The sequence below is a fragment of the Oncorhynchus clarkii genome, unplaced genomic scaffold, assembly GCF_045791955.1.
Source record: "Oncorhynchus clarkii lewisi isolate Uvic-CL-2024 unplaced genomic scaffold, UVic_Ocla_1.0 unplaced_contig_6262_pilon_pilon, whole genome shotgun sequence".
Lineage (NCBI taxonomy): Eukaryota > Metazoa > Chordata > Actinopteri > Salmoniformes > Salmonidae > Oncorhynchus > Oncorhynchus clarkii.
Window position 1 is genome coordinate 112,480 of NW_027258057.1, and position 17,266 is coordinate 129,745.

Consider the following 17,266-nt stretch of genomic DNA (forward strand, 5'->3'; position numbering starts at 1 on the left):
ATCAGGCTGCCCTCTCAAACGAAAGCTTCAAACTGTAACCAGTGCCGGCAACCTTGTTCAGGTTATCAATCAACCTACCAGGGTAGTGACAAACAGTAGAGGAATGAAATCATCAACATGGTTTGATCATATCTTTACTAATGCTGCAGAAATGGGTTTTAAAGCAGTGTCCAGATCCATCAGATGTAGTGATCACAATATAGTAGCCATGTCTAGGAAAACCACCGTTCCAAAGGCTGGGACTAATATTGTGTATAAGAGGTCATACATTTTTTTGTAGTGATTCCTATGTTGTTGATGTAAATAATATTTGTTGGTCCGTGGTGTGTAATGATGAGCAACCAAACACTGCCCTTGACACATTTGAAACTGCTTATCCCAGTTACTAATAAGCAGCACCCATTAAGAAAATGACTGTAAAAACTGTTAAATCCACGTGAATTGATGAGGAATTTTAAAAATGGTATGATGAAGTGGGAGGCAAAAGAGATGGCATATAGGTCTGGCTGTATAACTGATTGGCAAACCTATTGCAAATTGAGACATCATTTGACTAAACTGAATAAAAAGAAGAAAGTACACAATGAAACAAAGATAAATTACATGAAGAATGATAGTAAAAATCTTTGGAGCATCTTCAATGAAATTTTGGGCAAATAAAATCTACAATGACAAGTCACTGGTGTCTGACAACGTGGATGGAAAATTGAGGATAATAGCGGCCGATATTGCCATTCCTATTTGCCTTGTCTTTAATTTAAGCCTACTAGAAAGTGTGTGCCCTCAGGCCTGGAGGGAAGCTAAAGTCATTCCACTACCCAAGAATAGTAAAGCCCCCTTTACTGGCTTAAATAGCTGACCAATCAGCCTGTTACCAACCCTTACAATTTTGGGAAAAAAATATTTGACCAGATACAATGCTATTTTACAGTAAACAAATATAGACTTTCAGCTTATAGGGAAGTTCATTCAACAAGCACAGCACTTACAAATGACTGACTGGCTGAGAGAAATTGATGATAAAATATTGTTGGGGCTGTTTTGTTTGACTCAGTGCGGCTTTTGACATTATCGATCGTAGTCTGCTGCTGAAAAAAACGTATGGCTTTACACCCCCTGCTATATTGTGGATAAAGAGTTTTTATTTTAAAATATAACCTTTATTTAACTAGGCAAGTCAGTTAAGAACAAATTATTATTTTCAATGACGGCCTAGGACTGCCTTGTTCAGGGGCAGAACGACAGTCGAACCCTTTCAACAACGGGGAGATGTTACTGATGTGCTTTGTATCTTCGATGTAAAAACAAGTTTTGGATTTCCACACAAAATGACTTCTTTAGTTATTTGATGTTTAAGGAAGTGTGTAGGTCACATTCTGTATCATACAGCTATGAAAGTTATATATTTAGAACCACCTGTTCAATTGGAATCCAGCGACGTCTGTGTCTTCAGTGTCCTAGAACTGTCTAGGTTTTTGTGTTCTGACTTGTAAAATAGGATGAATGAAATAAGTTTGTAATAAGATTGTTAAAACTGGCCTCAGGTTATTGAGAGATCTGATTTAGGATTTACCTTCGTAGCAAGGTTGTTTTATCATGTGGTTTCATCTGGGTCTCTATTTAAAAATAACACTGTCTTTGGCAGGAGAAAGACCAGACTCAGAGGAACCAGAGCCAGGGACGTCCAAACCAGCAAGACGACACCAGTGCTCCCACTGTGGAAAGAGTTTTAACCAGAAAGCACACCTGAAAGCTCATGAGAGAATACACACAGGGGAGAAGCCTTACCACTGCTCCCAGTGTGGACAGTGTTTCAACCAAAAAGCACACCTGAAACAACACCAGATAATACACACAGGGGAGAAGCCTTACCACTGCTCCCAGTGTGGAAAGTGTTTCAAACGGCCTTTTCATCTGAAACAGCATGAGAGAATACACACAGGAGAGAAGCCTTGCCACTGCTCCCAATGTGGAAAGGGTTGTAACGGGTTATGGGACCTGAAACAACATGAGATAATACACACAGGGGAGAAGCCTTACCACTGCTCCCAATGTGGAAAGGGATGTAACGGGTTATGGGGTCTGAAACAACATGAGATAATACACACAGGGGAGAAGCCTTACCACTGCTCCCAGTGTGGAAAGTGTTTCAACAAGAGAGGACTCCTGAAACAGCACGAGAGAGAACACACGGGGGAGAAGCCTCACCACTGCTCCCAGTGTGGAAAGTGTTTCAACCATTCAGGGGAGCTGAAACGACATGAGAGAGTACACACAGGAGAGAAGCCCTACCACTGCTCCCTATGTGGAAAGCGTTTCAACCAGTCGGGGGAGCTGAAACAGCACGAGAGAATACACACAGGGGAGAAGCCATACCATTGCTCCCAGTGTGGAAGGAGTTTTACCGGTTTAGGGACCCTGAGACACCATGAGAGAATACACACAGGAGAGAAGCCTTACCACTGCTCCCAATGTGGAAAGCGCTTCAACCATTTGGGGGAGCTGAAACAGCATGAGAGAATACACACAGGGGAAAAGCCTTTCCACTGCTCCCAGTGTGGAAAGTGTTTCGGCCTTTCAGGGACACTGAAACGACATGAGAGAATACACACAGGAGAGAAGCCTTACTACTGCTCCCAATGTGGACAGGGTTGTAGTGCGTTATGGCACCTGAAACAACACGAGAGAACACACACGGGGGAGAAGCTTTACCACTGCTCCCAGTGTGGAAAGTGTTTCAGCCAATCAGGGACGTTGAAACGACATGAGAGAATACACACAGGGCAGAAGCCTTACCACTCCTCCTAGGGTGCAAAGCTTTTGCCCATTTAGGAAGCCTGAAAGAACACATTAAACTGCACACAGAGGAGAAGACTTAGAAAAGCTCAGACTGTGGGAAAACATATTACTCATAACAATCACTTAAACGTCATATGAGAATCCACACAGGAGAGAGAAATTACTTCTCTTAGCGTGTATATTGATATTTCACATCACATTGGCTTAAAATTTATCAGAGAACATACACAGTGCTCCCGTTGTCTTATATTGTTGACTGACAATGTGTTTACCTGTCTTTACCATATGAAATTAAATGGTACAGGGTATACTCAAACATATATTTGACCTACAAAACTAAGGAGATGATACCATCGCTCTGTACCATCACTCATTCATATATCTTTATGTACATATTCTTTATCCCCTTACACTTGTGTCTATAATTAAGGTAGTAGTTTTGGAATTGTTAGCTAGATTACTTGTTGGTTATTACTGCATTGTCGGAACTAGAAGCACAAGCATTTCGCTACACTCGCATTAACATCTGCTAACCATGTGTATGTGACAAATAAAATTGTGCTCATCACCCAATGCTTCAGGAATTCAGACTGTCTACACTGCGCTGTGTAACTCTGTTATTCTCTCTGAGCTCAGAAATAAAGAATCTTGGTTTGACTTGGACTCCTTATTTTATAATATCCACCACAACTCTCCCACAGATTGCTGTTTATCATTGTCTCAATGAAGAGTTCCTCTTTCGACTTTCCTGGGGGCAATTACAAACCTCCCACTGGTTGAATAAACGTGGTTACCCGATTGATGAGATTATTATGGGTGAGAGCAATTATTTTATTTGTCAAATGGCAACCAAGCATCGGTCATCATGTCACCAGATTAAGACCCTCAAAATGTATTGGAAAGGAGCATCAAGCTCATCACATGTAGTTTCACCACCCTGTGAAGTTCATAACTTATTTCATCTGTAGCCTAATAAACTACGTGGTTTTCCAAGTTTTAGAGGGAGGACCACACAACATATCATCACGTGACTCCAAGTTAACTCAGATATGAGGGTTATTTGTTGAAGGAATTAAATTGCTCTCTGTTTTAATACCCAATTAAAATTAAACACTCTGTCAATTCATAAGGAATAATAATTCCCTTATTCTATAATGATAGACAGAGCCCAGTCTTAAAATCAGACAGCAGAGTTTATTCAAGAGAGTACTGAGTACACATTTTACCACAGGTTATAAACGGAAAATGACGTCAGCGTTTTCTAATTGTTCCGTCTCTTCTTGACACTGGTAGAAAGGCTCTATAGTTCTCAAGCCTTCCCTCCTCGCCTTGAGCCAAGGTCAGCTAGTGTAGATAAGCATTCTAGTCAGTTTGGAGATATAGTTCATTCATTTGTACCAAGGAACAGACCGTCATTGTTCTAAACTCTTGACCACATTCACACACACATTATTTTCAGTACTGGGATCAAGAAAGAAAACTCATACATATACAGAATAGTATTCTGATTAGTACATATACAGTAACATAATAGTATTTGGGTTAGTACATATACAGTAACACGCTAGTATTCTGATTAGTCAGTCCTGATTGAAATGTATACATAATTAGTCATCATTGATATATAAATATTTGTACATAAAGGAGTTTCCATCGCCATTTCTCACTAAAACGTTTATACTGGCACAAAAAGACCCAACCATGTCAGACAAACTAACATATCGTCTGTCAGCATTTATAAAAATATTCAGGCATAACCTGTTTCCGTCAGCCCGGTCATTACTTTTGAAATGGTTGGATCAATATCCACCTTCATGATGTGGATGAAGCCTGATTTGGAATGTCTGAGTAGTTCTATATGATGTCATAATTCACCCCTCTGATAATCAAGTGATATTTGGAATGTCTGAGTAGTTCTATCTGATGTCATATAACACCCCTCTGATAGTGATACATTTACTCCATTGTTTCCATGTCAGTTGGTTTCCCACTCTGATGATGTATATCTGACAGAGGGGCTTTAAATGAATAGTATGGTGACATCTTAGTGGGGCTTGAAGTAAATCGGATTATTAATCATAAAATCCTATAGCAGCAATACAATGCAGCTTTGACATCAAGAAGAGAACGGGCTGATGGGTGGTGGTGCTACTCTATAGGTAAGGCTGTCCAATATGAATGTTCAATACACACAATAGGTTGGTTATGGAGGGTGATGTATCACAGTCAAAGTCCTGCAAAAAGAGCTAAGAGACTCATATTTGTGTAAACTATACATAGTTGTGTTCTGTGGTTGTCACTGAGTTGGCTGATATCCCATTTTATGGGGTCACTCCACAGTTAAGGCTGTACAGTGCCTATACAAAGTCTACACTTTGCTCCTTTCATATTTATTTTGATCCTGATAAACTCCCCAGTCACTGCCAGTGACAAGCATACCCATAACATGATGCTGCCACCACAATACTTAATGTGTGGTCTATCTCCAGGTCATCAGACTGTTAAATAGTCACCTCTAGCCGGCCTCCGCCCAGTATCATCCTATATAACTACTGCTGTACACACCTTTTATATTAGTTTCCGGTTCTACCATTTCTATATTTCTAAATCTTTAAAATAAATTGTAGGGAAAATCAGTAGGTCACACAAATGACTATTTCTAAACAAAGATAGTAGAATGGGAGAGGTTTCTTATACTATCTTCACTTACTCGGTGCAGAGACTCCAGGGGTGGTGATGAAGGCTGTAGGAATGAAGATCAGACAGTGAAGAGACTTCAGGGGTGGTGATGAAGGCGGTAGGAATGAAGATCAGTCAGCAATACTGGCCCTGTGGTCAGGTGGGGGAGTGGTCGAGGCAGCCAATGATTGTGAGGAAGCAATGTGGGGAACAGGCTCCTTTCTACTACCATTCTGGGGTCTGGATACATGCCAACAAAGACTACAACTGCTTCAAACAATGAGAGTGGCTACCATTGACCATCACACTTTCTTTCATAACCAGGAAGCCCATGTTGAGCCAGCAGTGTTCCCACTATGGAAGAGGGAGCAGGATGCCTTCATCCAGTCTCTCAGAAAACCATGTTGAGCCATCAGTGTTCTCACTATGGAAGAGGGAGCAGGAAGACGTCATCCAGGGACAAGGACAAAGGTGCAGCACTGGTGTTAGTAGCTGATGACAGAAGTGACAGCCTGGACACACAGCAAAGTTTGACGCGATCAGTGTTGTTGAGCAGAGAATCAACCAGATTGATTCACAGTCAGTGTTGTTGAGCAGAGAATCAACCAGAGAATCAACCAGAGAATCAACCAGAGAATCAACCAGATTGATTCACAGTCAGTGTTGTTGAGCAGAGAATCAACCAGAGAATCAACCAGGTTGTTGAAGTTATTCAGGTACATAATACATTTGATTTGTTTAATTCTGTTTTATTCAATTAGAATAATTTACTCTGAATGAGAACGATCACATCTGTGAGCTTTATGCATTATAACATCGATTGACTAAATGATGACGTTGACAGATTTGTAGTAAAACCAGGGTTGGAGTCAAATCCATTTCATTTCCAGTCAATTCAGAAAGTAAACCAAATTCCACATTTTCCTCATTGAAAACCATAGAAGAGAATTGGGAATTTTCAGTTTACTTCCTGAATTTACTGGAATATTCTAAAATTGATTAAATTGGGAGGTTTTCCTCAAGAATGTCACGTTCTGACCTTTATTTCCTTTATTTCCTTCGGTGGTTCTCAATCAGGTGTCATTAGTTGTCTCTGATTGAGAATCATACTTAGGTAGCCTGGGTTTCACTGTGCGTTTGTGGGTGTTTGTTTCCGTGTCTGTGTTTTTCACCACACGGTACTGTTTTGGGTTTCGTTCATTCCACGGTTATTGTTTTTTGTATTCAGTTGTTCATGTGTACTATTTCTTATTAAAAGAACCATGGACACTTACCACGCCGCATATTGGTCCTCCGATCCTTCTTGCCTCTCCTCTTCGGAAGAAGAGGAGGAAATCCCTTACAATGAATCTGCACAACAACGCCCTATAATGACGAAGCAAAAACAGGATTTTAGAAATGTTTGCAAATGCATTTAAACATTAAAACGGAAATATCACATTTAAATAAGTATTCAGAACCTTAACTCAGTGCTTTGTTGAAGCACTTTTGGCAGTGATTATAGACTCAAGCCGCCTTGGGTATAACACTACAATCTTGGCACCCCTGTATTTGTGGTGTTTTCTCCCATTCTTCTCTGCAGATCCTCTCAAGATCTGTCAGGTTGGATGGAGAGCGTCACTGCGCAGCTATTTTCAGGATTTCTTCACAGTTGTTCGATCAGGTTCAAATCCGGGCTCTGGCTGGGCCACTCAAGGACATTCAGAGACTTGTCCCAAAGCCACTTCTATGTTGTCTTCGCTGTGTGCTTAGGGTCGTTGTCCTGTTGGAAGGTGAACCTTTGCCCCAGTCTGAGGTCCTGAGTGCTCTTGAGCAGGTTTTCATCAATTATCTCTCTGTACTTTGCTCCGTACATCTTTCCCTTGATCCTGACTAGTCTCCCAGTCCCTGCCGCTGAAAAAATATCCCAACACCATGATATTGCCACCACCACGATTCACTGTAGGGATGATGCCAGGTTTCCTCCAGACCTGACACTTGGCATTCAGGCCAAAAAGAGTTCAATCTTGGTTTCATCAGATCAGAGAATCTTGTATCTGATGGTCTGAGTCCTTTAGGTGCCTTTTGGCAAACTCCAAACAGACTTTCATGTGCCTTTTACTGAGAAGTGGCTTCCGTCTGGCCACTCTACCAAAAAGGCCAAATTGGTGGAGTGCTGCAGAGATGGTTGTCCTTCTGGAAGGTTCTCCCATCTCCACAGAGGAAGTCTTGAGCTCTGTCAGAGTGACCATCGGGTTCTCAGTAACGTCCCTGACCAAGGCCCTTCTCCCCCAATTGTTCAGTTTGGCTGGGCGGCCAGCACTAGGAAGTCTTGGTGGTTCCAAACTTTCCATTTAAGAATGATGGCGGCCACTGTGTTCTTTAAGACCTTCAATGCTGCATATTTTCTTAACACTTATTTTTCTTATCTACGTTGTTGGTTAAGGGCTTGTCAGTAAGCATTTCACGTTAAGATCTACACCTGTTGTATTCAGCGCATGTGACAAATAATATTTGATTGTAACTAAATATGAAGTATGTCAGTTTCAATGTTACGGTCTTTGATTCAATTATATTTCTGAAACTCAGGCTGTGTGTTTATCTGCGTCATTCCTTGATCATTCCTTGTGGTCCTGTAGCTCAGTTGGTGGAGTATAGTGCTTGTAAAACCAGGGTAGTGGGTTTGATTCCTGGGACCACCCATATGATAAGTGTTTGCAAACATGACTGCAAATCCCTTCGGATAAAAGTGTCTGCTAAATGGCAGATATATCCACTGATTATACCAAACATTTCGAACACCTTCCTAATATGAAGTTGGACCCTCCCCTTTCTCCCTCAGAATAGCCTCAATTCGTCGGGGCATGGACTCTACAAGGTGTCGAAAGCTTTCCACAGGGATGCTGGCCCATGTTGACTCCAATGCTTCCTTTGGGTGCATTGGAGGCTCCTGAGAGGAGGAAGGGGAGGCTCCTGAGAGGAGGAAGGGGAGGACCCTCCTCAGTGATTTTCATAAAAATACAAATGATAAAACATGTAAAAAAGTTTAATCCTTTTTAGATAAAACTATATTAAAAATAATCACGTCACCAAATAATTGATGAAAACATGAAGGTCTACAGTAGCCTCAGCAGCATTCTGTAGGGTAGCACCATGGTGTAGCCTGGAGAACAGCGAGTTTCCGTTTCTCCTCTAATTTGAGTAATTTGACTTCAATACAAACCTACAAGGTTTTGGAAAAGTTTTTTTTCACCTGGTCACATACAGCTGATGTGTTGTGCATTGAAGTCCAGAAGCGAAGGGAGAAGGTGAGAGGAGGAGAGAAGGAATACAACGTGGCTGTAATGAAAGTGAACTGTGTTTACACATGATCAGGGGTGTATTCATTCCGACGATTCTGTTGAAAAACATTTCTTCCCCGGAACAAAACGGGGATAAATATACCTGAATTTGTTTTTAAACAACTCTCGTTTGCAACTGCTGGACTAATGATTACATTCTAGATCAGTAGGCGAGAGTGGTATTGAATGTGTCACTGTCTGTCACCTTAAATTTTTCTCTCAACCTGTGTGCACCTACGTTGTAAACTTTCATTCATAGACTAGGTTGTAGCTACCTCATGATGGGTATAGGGAAAATGTTACTATAATGTAGTATCCTAGACCTATCGCTGTAACGTTGAACAGGGTGAATGGAATATGAATGACAGTCATCCAACATGCTGTAGTAGAAATAAGGACATGCCCATGAAAAACAAAATGGTCCTCCCTCATCTTAAACGGCACTGACCGCCACTGTTACGGTGGTGGACCATTCTTGGTACACATGGGAAACTGTTGAGTTGGAAAAACAAATCACAAATCGGTGTGCCTGGAACCTACTACCATACCCCGTTCAAAGGCACTTAAATATTTAGTCTTCCCAATTCACCCTCTGAATGGCACTCAGACACAATCCATGTCTCATTTGTCTCAAGGCTTAACAATCCTTCTTTAACCGGCCTCCTCCCTTCATCTACACGGATTGAAGTGGATTTAACTAGTGACATCAGTAAGGGATCATAGCTTTCAGTAGTTGTAAGACGTAAGAGAAAATATATCAGCTTATTGTTAAATAATTATGACGTTCTTTCCAATACAAAAAGTGTTGTAACTATTGTTTCCAAACTGCGTTACCCACTCCAGTCAGCAGATGGCGATGAGCGTCTTTCAGTTGACTCTTCTTGCGTGACGTATAATGGACTGGACGGACGCTTCTTCAGGAACAACAAGGCGCCAACTCTTTCAACCACGTCGGTAGCTTGCTAGCCAACATAAAAGTGAAAGATTGACGCTTTAGACCATCTTAATGTACATTATCTAATCTCAGTGTTTTAAACATAGTTCTGTTGACGTAGTAACTGGTTAACTGTAACCTAATTTGCAAACTTGTTAAAGATTGATGCTGAGCCTAGCACTAGGCTATTCGCTAATGCTAACTAGCTAGCTAACATCCCTGACCATGAGTTCATTAAAGTACTCATCCCCTGCTATAGAAGAGGAGGTCTGCTGTTTGGAGAAAGACGTTCTGGCGCTGAACATTGAAGAAGAGGATGAGGTTACAGTGAAAGAAGAGAAAGAACCTTTTGGAATGAAAAAGGAGGAAGAGGAGACTGTTATAGTGAAGGAAGAAGATGCTGTTATAGTGAAAGAACATTTCAGAATTAAAAAGGATGAAGAGGAGACTGTTATAGTGAAGGAAGAAGATGCTGTTATAGTGAAAGAACATTTCAGAATGAAAAAGGAGGAAGATAAGGCTGTTATAGTGAAGGAAGAAGATGCTGTTATAGTGAAAGAACATTTCAGAATGAAAAAGGAGGAAGAGGAGGCTGTTATAGTGATAGAAGAGAAAGAACCGTTTAGAGAGGAAGAGGATGCTATCTCAATAAAGGTGAAGGAGGAATACGTTTTTGGAGTGAAAGAGGAGACAGAATATCAGATTAACACCAGTGAGTACTGTCTTCAACAGGGACACAAACTATGCCGTTGTTGAACTAATGTGTGGTTTTAAAGTGGCATTCTACTGAAGTTCTACACTTGAATATGTTGTTCAGTACTGTAGGAATTGTTAAAGTGTCAATCTGCCATTGGTTCATATATTTTAGGGACTTTTCAATTCAATGTATTGATTTCTCCATGTGGTCTACATTAAAGTTCCCCTCATCTAGTATAACAGGCTTTTAAAATTCAATATTGAAGCATAAGCTCTACTTAAAATATCAAAGGGACATATTCATGCCTCTTGTAAGACCCTATGATTTTATTAGACGGTTATAAGTTTACTACTCATTTTGATGTTCTCATTAACACAGGAGAGACACATGACTATAGTGGATCCTCTGGGGAGCTTCAACAACATCCTGATGCTGACGAGCCAGAGAAGAGTCTCTCCAGATCAGAACACCAGATGGTACAGCTTGGTCTGGACTAGCAAACAGCTTTCTCTCGCTTGGGGGCTGGGTTTCTGTAAAGCACTTTATGACAACAGTGACATCAGCATCCATAATGATGTGCGTCTGTGTCCCCTCTTTATGGTTACCAGGACAACACTAGCCCTTCCTCCCTCCCGGAGTCCCTGTATCGTGCCTCTCCCGGTAGCACCTTACTGCTGGGTATGAAGAGGTTGTCTGTGCTGCTGGTGGACTGCAGGAAAACAACGGGGCTGAGTGGAACTGTGAGAGGAGGAGAAGAGAAGAAAGGATCAGATTTGACACATCAAAGTAAGTGCTGTAGTTTAGTTTGAACAAATACAGTAGATCTGCCCACCGGTATCTGTTACCAGGATAACCAGCAGAGTTATGTTAGTTGACAGGAAGTTAGAGTAGTGTAAATGGATGTAATGAATATCATAACACTGAAAAAGGATTCTGCCAATGAAAAGAGAGAAACCAATAGACCATATAAAACCTTGATGAAAGTTAGCTTTAGAGAGGAACCAATAGACCATCTTGATGAAAGTTAGCTTTAGAGAGAACGTTTCAAGATGATCCAATGTAAGGTGCTTGTTTTACAAAAACTTTTCCTTAAAACATTATGGATGTTACATTGCCTGTCCCAGTCAACCCCCCTATCTTTACTAGACTGTAGAACAGGCAAACTAAACTCAAGACTTTGGTCATTAATTAACTAATACTGGAGGAAAGCTGTGATCAGGCTGCCTACTCAAGCAAAAGCTTCAAACTGTAACCAGTGTCGGCAACCTGGTTCAGGTTATCAATCAACCTACCAGGGTAGTGACAAACAGTAGAGGAATGAAATCATCAACATGGTTTGATCATATCTTTACTAATGCTGCAGAAATGGGTTTTAAAGCAGTGTCCAGATCCATCAGATGTAGTGATAACAATATAGGAGCCATGTCTAGGAAAACCACCGTTCCAAAGGCTGGGACTAGTATTGTGTATAAGAGGTCATACATTTTTTTGTAGTGATTCCTATGTTGTTGATGTAAATAATATTTGTTGGTCCGTGGTGTATAATGATGAGCAACCAGACACTGCCCTTGACACATTTGAAACTGCTTATCCCAGTTACTAATAAGCATGCACCCATTAAGAAAATGACTGTAAAAACGGTTGAATCCACATGAATTGATGAGGAATTTAAAAAATGGTATGATGAAGAGGGAGGCAAAAGAGATGGCATATAGGTCTGGCTGAATAACTGATTGGCAAACCTATTGCAAATTGAGACATCATTTGACTAAACTGAGTAAAAAGAAGAAAGTACACAATGAAACAAAGATAAAATACATGAAGAATGATAGTAAAAATCTTTGGAGAATCTTCAATGAAATGTTGTGCAAATAAAATCAACAATGACAAGTCACTGGTGTCTGACAACGTGGATGGAAAATTGAGGATAATAGCGGCCGATATTGCCATTCTTATTTGCCTTATTTGTCATTCCACTACCCAAGAATAGTAAAGCTCCCTTTACTGGCTTAAATAGCCAACCAATCAGCCTGTTACCGACCCTTACAATTTTGGAAAAAAAATATTTGACCAGATACAATGCTATTTTACAGTAAACAAATATAGACTTTTAGCTTATAGGGAAGTTCATTCAACAAGCACAGCACTTGCAAATGACTGATTGGCTGAGCGAAATTGATGATAAAAATGGCTTTACACCCCCTGCTATATTGTGGATAAAGAGTTTTTCTTTTAAAATGTAACCTTTATTTAACTAGGCAAGTCAGTTAAGAACAAATTAATTTTTTTCAATGATGGCCTAGGACTGCCTTGTTCAGGGGCAGAACGACAGAGTTTTACCTTGTCAACTCGGGGATTCAATCCAGCAATCTCTCGGTTACTGGCCTACCGCTCTAACCACTAGGCTACCTGCCGCCCCAGAGCTACCTGTCTAACGGAACACAAAGAGTGTTCTTTAATGGAAGCCTGTACAACAAAATCCAGGTAGAATCAGGAATTCCCCAGGGCAGCTGTTTGGCACTCACTTTTTTTCAATCTTTACCAACAACATGCCAGTGACATTTGAGTAAAGCCAGTGTGTCTATATATGCGGATGACTCAACATTGTACACGTCAGCTACTACAGCGACTGAAATGACTGCAACATTTAACATAGAGCTGCAGTTAGTTTCAGAATGGGTGGCAAGGAATACATATTTCTGATTACCTTAAGTTACATGGCCTACTACGCTAATTCTGTAGCGGTATTGTTAGAGGGGGGTAAATATGAAGATTTTGTTGGGGCGCCAGGCAGGTATTAACCCTAGTTATTAAAGTTAGTTATTACCTATTATAACATTATTATTATTATTATTATTAAATATTATTAAAACCGAAAGGATGAGAGTAGAATAGATAGAGTAGCGCTTCCAGACACATTCTAAACATGATGGAGACTTAAAGGAGGACTGTAGCATCTAATGATGAAACATTATGGAGTCTTAAAGGAGGACTGTAGCATCTAATGATGAAACATTATGGAGTCTTAAAGGAGGACTGTAGCATCTAATGATGAAACATTATGGAGACTTAAAGGAGGACTGTAGCATCTAATGATGAAACATTATGGAGTCTTAAAGGAGGACTGTAGCATCTAATGATGAAACATTATGGAGTCTTAAAGGAGGACTGTAGCATCTAATGATGAAACATTATGGAGTCTTAAAGGAGGACTGTAGCATCATGAGGTAGTCACCGGGAATTAATTTCAATTAATTGCCTTTTTAGAAGTTAAGTTGTGGAATTTCTTTCCCTATAACCTGTTTGGGATAGGGGGCAGTATTTTCACGTCCGGATGAAAAGCGTTCCCAAAGTAAACTACCTGCTAAGCTAGGATATTTATATAATTGGTAGATTCTGATAGAGAACACCCTAAGGTTTCTAAAACTGTAAAAATAATGTCTGTGAGTTTAACATAACTTATTTGGCAGGTGAAACTCCGTGGACAAACCATCCAGGAGGAACTTTTTGTTGTTGAGGTGACTCTGTTTTCAAATGGTTTTGTGTGGCACTTGGTTGCAGTTCCTATTGCTTCCACTAGATGTCAACAGTCTTTAGAAATTGGTTGATGTTTTTCTTTAGAGAAATTAAGAAGTTCGGCTATTCAGAACGAGGGTCCAGCCTAGTGCTCTCTAATGTTTTGATGCGCGCTCCAGGTCACGCGCTTCACGTTGTTTTTATCCGGTATTGAACACAGTTTATCCCATCTTAAATTTTCTCGATTATTTATGTTTTAAAATACCTAAAGTTAGATTAGGAAAGTTGTTTGAAATGTTTGGACAGCGTTTACAGGTAACTTATTAGATGTTTTGTAATCATGCTGGGTGAGTTGGAACCAGTGTTTTTTTTAATCAAATGCACCAAATAAATGGACATTTTGGAGATAAAACAACGGAATTAATCGAACAAAAGGACCATTTGTGATGTTTATGGGACATATTGGAGTGCCAAAAGAAGAAGCTCTTCAAAGGTAAGGCACAAATTATATTGTTATTTCTGAGGTTTGTGTCGCGCCTGGCGGGTTGAAATATGATTGTCGTGTGTTTGTTTGATGGGGTGCTGTCCTCAGATAATCGCATGGTTCGCTTTTGCCGTAAAGCCTTTTTGAAATCTGACACGGTGACTAGATTAACAAGAAGTTAAGCTTTGCACTTGTGAATGTATGAAAGTTAAAGTTCAAATAAATAAATATTTTGCACTCTGCAATTTCACCGGATGTTGTCAACGTTCCACTAGCAGGTTTTAATGTGTTTTAACCTTTTGGAACTACTCCTCCCGTTTCCGGGAGAATTGTCATCAACTACACTAATTAGCATAACGCAACAGACAAACATTCTTACTAGAAAATATTCATATTCATGAAATCACAAGTGAAATATAGTGAAACACAGCTTAGCCTTTTGTTAATCACCCTGTCATCTCAGATTTTGAAATTATGCTTTACAGCCAAAGCAAGACAAGCATTTGTGTAAGTTTATCGATAGCATAGCATTATGTCCAGCTAGCAGCAGGGAGCTTGGTCACGAAAATCAGAAAAGCAATCCAATTAAATCGTTTACCTTTGAGCTTCGGATGTTTTCACTCGCGAGACTCCCAGTTAGACAGCAAATGTTAATTTTGTTCCATAAAGATTATTTTTTATAGCCAAAATACCTCCGTTTATTCTTCACGTTTTGTTGAGAAATCCACCGGAAGTTGTGATCACGACAACGCCGAAAAAAAACTCCAAATTAGATCCATAATATCGACAGAAACATGGCAAATGTTTTTTATAATCAATCCTCAAGGTGTTTTTCAAATATCTATTCGATAATATATCAATGGCCGCCTTTGTCTATTACGCACAAATCACTCTGAGAGCCACCACCTGACCACTGACGCAATGTTGTCGTTCACGCTCATTTTTCAAAATAAAAGCCTGAAACTATGTCTAGTGACTGAAGACACATTAGGGAAGCCATATAAAAAGGAATCTGGTTGATATCCCTTTCAATGGTAAATAGGGATGCATAGGAATGCAGAGGCTTCAAAATAAGAGTCACTTCCTGATTGGATTTTTCTCAGGCTTTCGCCTGCAATATCAGTTCTGTTATATTCACAGACAATATTGAGTGTTTTCTATCCTAAGCTGTCAATTATATGCATATTCTTGTACCTGGTCCTGAGAAATAGCCTGTTTACTTTGGGAACGTTATTTTTCCATAAATTAAAATAGTGCCCCCTAGTTTCAAGAGTTAATGTGCCATAACAGGTTTTAATGTGTTTGAGCCAATCAGTTGTGTTGTGACAAGGTATGGGGGTATACAGAAGATAGCCCTATTGGGTAAAAGGTGAAGTCCATATTATGTCAAGAACAGCTCAAATAAGCAAAGAGAAGCAACAGTCCATCATTACTTTAAGGACCACCACAAGAATGGAAGACCCAGAGTTACTTCTGATGCATAAGTTCATTAGAGTTACCAGACTTAGAAATTGCAACCCAAATAAATGCTTCACAAAGTTCAAGCAAGAGACACATCTCAACATCATCGGTTCAGAGGAGACTGCGTGAATCAGGCCTTCATGGTCGAATTGCTGCAAGGAAACCACTACTAAAGGACACCAATAAGAAGAAGAGACTTGCTTGGGCCAAGAAACATGAGCAATGGACATTAGACCGGTGGATATCTGTCCTTGGGTCTGATGAGTCCAAATTTGAGATTTTTGGATCCGAGCGTCATGTCTTTGTGAGACGAGGAGTAGATGAACAGTTTATCTCCGCATGTGTGGTTCCCACCGTGAAGCATGGAGGAGGAGATGTGATGGTGTGCGGGTGCTTTGCTATTGACAATGTCAGTGATTTATTTATTCAAGTCACACTTAACCAGCATGGCTTCCACAGCATTCTACAGCTATATGCCATCCCATCTGGTTTGGGCTTAGTCCCACTGTCATTTGTTTTTCAACAGGACAATGACCCAACACACTTCCAGGTTGTGTAAGAGCTATTTGATTAAGTAGAAGAGTGATGGAGTGCTGCATCAGATGACCTGGCCTACACAATCCCCCGACCTCAACCAAATCAAGATGGTTTGGGATGAGTTGGATCGCAGAGGTGAAGGGAAAGCGGCCTACAAGTTCTCAACATATGTGGGAATGCCTACAAGACTGTTGGAAAAGGATTCCAGGTGAAGCTGGTTGAGAGAAAGCAAGGGTGGCAACTTTTGAAGAATAAAATATATATTTTGATTTAACACTTGTGGTTACTACATGATTCCATGTGTTTTTTAATCATTTTGATGTCTTTATTATTCTACAATGTAGAAAATAGTAAAAATAAAGAAAAACCCTTGAATGAGTAGGTAAGTCCAACCTTTTGACTGGTACTGTACATTACATTTCCTAACAGCTCCAGTGGACATTCCTGCAATCAGCATGCCAATTGCCCGCTCCCTCAGAGACCTGTGGCATTGTTGTGTGAACAAACTGCACATTTTCGAGTAGCCTTTTATTATCCCCAGCACAAGGTGCACCTGTGTAATAAGCAAGCTGTTCAATCAGCTTCTTGATATGCCACACCTGTCAGGTGGATGGATTATCTTGGCAAAGAATAAATGTTGACTAACAGTGATGCTCATGAAACATCCAACACTTTACATGTTGCGTTTATATTTTTGTTTTTTGTTGTTACTATCAGTTTTAGGAACATTTACCCAAAATATGACATCAGCGATAATCAAAATGTTGAAAATCTGTGAATGTATAAATAAGAAATTGGTCGAGCAATGTGTCGAACCCTTTCAACAACGGGGAGATGTT

General features: G+C 40.2%; 1 protein-coding gene across 1 annotated transcript in view; it reads left to right on the forward strand.

Annotated features, from left to right (window-relative positions):
- The window catches only part of LOC139394691 (zinc finger protein 585A-like), a 53,835-nt gene that overhangs the window by 1,731 nt on the left and 34,838 nt on the right, over window positions 1–17,266 (forward strand). Inside the window, exon 4 of the mRNA XM_071142784.1 lies at window positions 1,646–3,456. Coding sequence (XP_070998885.1) covers window positions 1,646–2,808 — 1,163 coding nt within the window. The 3' untranslated portion in view covers window positions 2,809–3,456. Of the gene's footprint in view, window positions 1–1,645 lie in introns of the transcript that reaches the window.